Here is a 5,000-nt window from a genome sequence, read left to right on the forward strand (position 1 = left end):
ATTGTCAACTTCACTCACTCATTACTTACAGTACAATAAAATAACATAGTGATCCAAAATCCCCGAACGCCATGACGCCCATTGTCAGGCAAGAGGTCCTGCGTCAAGTATGACGAAAAGACACGTCATCCGTCGTTAACGGGTTAAAGCTGGCACAGTCCACCACACTTTTTGCATGTTGATGTGTCACTTAAAACACTATGATACACTAAGTAATGAAAACAATTTAGGATTACCTTGGTAATGATTGGCAAATGGGATGCTACCCAGATCAGTCAATGGAAAAAGTATTGGCAATCGGTCCTACCTCTTTCACCACTGCTGAAGTTCACGGAAATGTCAAATAGCCTGGCACACAGTAAGGCCACTCCCCCTGGGCAGATGTCGGGAAAACATTATGAAATGCAAAGAAAATATCCCTTATTTAAATTTATGATATATAGAATATAAATTGATGTTACAAAATTATCAAAATAATGCTTATTATACTATAATATATAATTTATAGATGAGATTCCAAAGTGCCTATATGCTCATACGAACACTTGTGTTATTATTATTGTTGATGTCTGTGGACTTGGAAAAAGCGGATATATTTTCAAGATTCAATATTTCCGTTGTTATTGGTGAGCCCTATTTTACACACATTTACACTTACCTTCCTCTTTAACACATTTGTGCCAGATGACGTTCTGACACGTTTTGTGGTTTTTGTGTCGGTTACCGGCGACGAGATATTTGATCAAGGCCGGCGCTTGGAGTGAGCAAGCGGACAGCTCAGGCTTGCGGGTTAATGGGTTAAGCCATTAATACCCATTTTATGCTATTCTCAGATTGATTCTTATTGATACCTACCAAAAAAAAGAATCCTTAACCCGTTCGCCCCTCGTGGTCGCAGCTTAAACAAAATAGACCAAAATTCCGGACTCTTAACGCATACCTCAACTCGTCGGATTTCTCGGCCGCACTGGCCGTGATCCACGCGCATTCACTGGCCTTGGAGCCAGCGCCTGGCGCTGGCACCTCCCCCCCCCGGCTGGACAAAAGTAACCGCGTTCCCAGACGAGTAGCCCACCAACCACTAGACCGCGATTATCCTTGTCATCCGGTTAAGTAAATGACAATGATATATCTATAGAAAAATGATTAAGAAAGTGTAAAATTATTCCTACTGCAAGTTCTGAGAATGATACAAATTCCTGCTTTAGTGTTATTAAAAACATATATAATGGACCAGTTATTCATACTTCATATGCAGACCATAGCCCATGATTATTCTGGATATTATAGTAATGTTAATAGGGGGAGTAGTTCAGTAGAGTTCTCACAAAGACTTGGCAAACATGATCCTAAAGGTAGCTAACTGGTTTACAGTTACTGCTTTAAAATCCTTATTTCTGATACTTCAGTTCTGAAATGCTACAAGGAATATACTTTAAGATTAGAAATATTTAAAGTAAAACTACGTCTTCTCCCCACCAGGCGACCATGTCATCCCGCTGTACATCCCCCAGTGCTACGACTGCAAGTTCTGCAAGTCCCCGAAGACCAACCTGTGCAGCAGAATCAGGGCCACCCAGGGCAAGGGCCTGATGCCCGACGGAACCTCTCGCTTCACTGCTCGCGGCCAGAAGATCTTCCACTTCATGGGCTGCTCCAGCTTCTCCGAGTACACTGTGGTGTCGGAACTGTCGGTGGCCAAGGTTAGAGCTAAGTATTTTGCTCACTGAGATTGGCTGTACTTTTTTTGTTCTTTTGTGAGTTATTTCTGGTGGATTCTAAATGAAAAGCATAATGTGAGGAAGATTTCTTCAAGGAGGCAAATAGCTAGTGGGTTTATTATTTATGGAGTAGTCAGCATATGTTTTTCTTTTTTTCTGGCTGTACTTTTTGGTTCTTTTGTGAGTTATTTCTGGTGGATTCTAAATGAAAAGTATAATGTGAGGAAGATTTCCTTTGAAGCTTCATTACCCAGTGTTTACCCTTATGATATTTATTGGTATTTCTATCTCAACTTTTCAAAGTATTTATTAAGTAATAGGCAGTAATGCATTTATTAACATTTTCAATTCCAAAAACAAAAATAACTGGTTCCCCATTTATGATAAATTAAAATAAGTATAAATATATAAAATACCATATTTTTAAAATTAACAGTTATGTTTGTTACCCAATATAACCTAGCTTACATCACCTGCTGTATTTTATATAGTGTGATATAAGCTGTATATATATATTTATATATATATATATATATATATATATATATATATATATATATATATATATTTATATATATATATATATAAATATATATATATATATATAATATATATATATATATACCATATATATATATACATATATATATATATTTATATATATATATATATATATATATATATATATATATATATATATATATATTTATATATTTAAAACTTGAATTTTCTTCCAGGTTAATGAGAAAGCCCCCCTAGATAAGGTCTGCCTCCTTGGCTGTGGCATTAGCACAGGATATGGTGCTGCTCTCAACACTGCCAATGTGAGTATTTATATTAATGCTGTTTTTAATTATGTATTTTTTTTAAGATAGCATGATGTTTATTCCTCATTGATATAGATGTATAACATACTCTCTGACCTGTAGTCGAACCTCAACCACATGACCCAACAAAAGGATCTTCAAGCTAGAATCGTACTACCACCTTGGAATTTACCTATATACTTAAACTTGAGTAATAAAAGTTGTAGTTTTATAGACAATCTCTGTGCAATCAGTGGCATTGGCTAGAAATTCCACTACAAAGTCAGATATCCAGAGGTCATTTTAAGATGAAGCAGTAATGCAAGCCATAGTATATTGTAGTTTAGTTGAGCGATGTTGAAAATGCTACATCCATGACCACTCAGTTCAGTTCAGTTCAGTTCAGACAGATTTGCGAAGACGTCGCTTTGCCCAGGCTATATGCACAAGGCGGCCCGGCCTCTGCCAGCTATGAGTGCTGACTCATCTTATCTAATCTTATCTGCCACTTGTCAAAAATGATAAAACGGTGTTTTGACTATTTACTTCATTGTCAAATAATCTTTAGCTTAACCCAGTCACGACGGGAGCATTCCAGCCCTGCATCTTACAATGCCGGGGCTCTCGAACACATAGGCTTAAATCAGTTAAATAAACGACGCCATATGGCGTCACCCAGCGAATGGACCTTGAATGTGCGGTACCGTAGTGTACCACCCGTCCAGAGAGGGTTAATATAAAACTATAATTGTCATAGCTTTTGTTGTCACTAACTCCCTTACAGCTCTTTCCACCTCCCACCCTCGCTGGCTAATGGCTCCAAACATAGCCCTGTAGGAGGATAAATTAGCCAGCAGAAACATGCTATCTACTTAACCCATTCACGCCGGGGCGGAATTTCGCCTACGGAGATTCAAGCGCGCAAACCGCGGTCGCTCTGACGCTCGCAGAGCGTTTTTCACACCTAATCCTTATGGTTTGCGTGATTGCAAGTGTAATCATGGAAAGTAGTCTATGTTCAGTCGAAAAAGATGTTATAGCACTGTTTTTTTATTTGTGTAATCTATTGAACTTTTTCCATTCTTTACTCCTATGTTGTAATACCAATGGGAAGTGGAAGCATTCTTCTAGTGAGGTAACAAACATAGTTTTTTTTTTTCAATTTTTTTTTTCTTCCTAAACAAAAGAAAAGAAAGAGAATATGAACAACATGTGCATACAAGTGAATGCAAGTAACAGCAATGTTTTTCAAGTGTCATTTTTAGTGGGGCAACGAAAAGATGTTATATAATTTTTTTTTTTATTTTTTTTTTTTATTCCTCGGCCATTACAATTGATTTACGATAGCCTTTCGACTCAGATCATCATATTCACCCAATCAGAAACAGAAATCACCATGCCGTAATCAAGATTACGTACGTACCTGAGACGTCACTCATATTACGTTATATCCCATTTCCTACTATTTCGAAGGATAAACTAAAGTAGCTAAGACAAACCAAGTATGAAAATCGAATTGTACTAAGAATAATCTATCATTCTAATGCGGACGTTTCAGCACGTCGCTACTGGCCTCTCGGCGCGCGGGCCGAAAATGTAGCACGTGCCAGGACGTCACCCGGGTCCGGGGCTTTTTTCGACCACATGTCAGCACGTCAACCGGCGCGAATGGGTTAAGGAGCAGCACCCAGTAGACACACCTATTGGAGTAGAAAGAAAATTTTGACCCAGTAGTAGCCCTAGATTAAGAAAAAAATAGGAAAAGCATAATGCCAGATCACTGACTTCTTTATCCTGGAATATTTTTTTCTTTTCTATCGAGCAAATCATCAGCTATTGTAGTCAGCGCAATCAAGCTTATATGATGATGATGCATCATGTTCATCAAATCAAAATATAAATATTGACATCGCACACGTTTAACTTTCCACAGGTTGAAGATGGTAGCAACGTGGCAGTTTTTGGACTTGGTGCCGTGGGTCTGGCTGTGGCAATGGGTTGCAAGGAGCGGGGAGCTAAGAAGATCATTGGCGTGGATATCAATGAAGACAAGTTCGAGATTGGTGAGTAGGAACAGGGAAATGTCTTGGCTTGAAAATCCAGCAGATGGAATCTTTTATTTTAAAAGGATCCAGATTTTGTTATTTTTAATCATAATGCTAATGGTTTATTATTATTTTTATTTTTAATGGTTCACTTGATTATTAATTTTTATTCTTCCACAGCCAAACAGTTTGGATGCAATGAATTCCTGAACCCAAAGAAGGTGGAGGACACCGTAGCATCCCTCGTTGAAATGACTGACGGTGGCTGCGACTACACCTTTGAATGCATCGGCAATGTGAAGACTATGCGTCAGGCACTGGAGGCTTGCCACAAGGGCTGGGGACAGAGTGTCATTATTGGTGTGGCTGCCGCTGGCCAGGAAATTTCAACACGTCCGTTCCAGCTGGTTACAGGGCGAGTGTGGAAG

At 38.6% G+C, this 5,000-nt stretch overlaps 1 protein-coding gene across 1 annotated transcript in view; it reads left to right on the forward strand.

The window, feature by feature from the left end:
• The window catches only part of LOC122252832 (alcohol dehydrogenase class-3-like), an 11,485-nt gene that overhangs the window by 5,794 nt on the left and 691 nt on the right, over positions 1 to 5,000 (forward strand). Inside the window, exons 4-7 of the mRNA XM_086531661.1 lie at positions 1,483 to 1,703; positions 2,459 to 2,545; positions 4,461 to 4,590; positions 4,753 to 5,000. The exon at positions 4,753 to 5,000 is cut by the window's right edge and continues 16 nt beyond it. Coding sequence (XP_086387787.1) covers positions 1,483 to 1,703; positions 2,459 to 2,545; positions 4,461 to 4,590; positions 4,753 to 5,000 — 686 coding nt within the window. The remainder of the gene's footprint in view (positions 1 to 1,482; positions 1,704 to 2,458; positions 2,546 to 4,460; positions 4,591 to 4,752) is intronic.

This window comes from Penaeus japonicus, unplaced genomic scaffold, assembly GCF_977035675.1.
Source record: "Penaeus japonicus unplaced genomic scaffold, GWHDUDI00000001_assembly GWHDUDI00000036, whole genome shotgun sequence".
Taxonomy (NCBI): domain Eukaryota; kingdom Metazoa; phylum Arthropoda; class Malacostraca; order Decapoda; family Penaeidae; genus Penaeus; species Penaeus japonicus.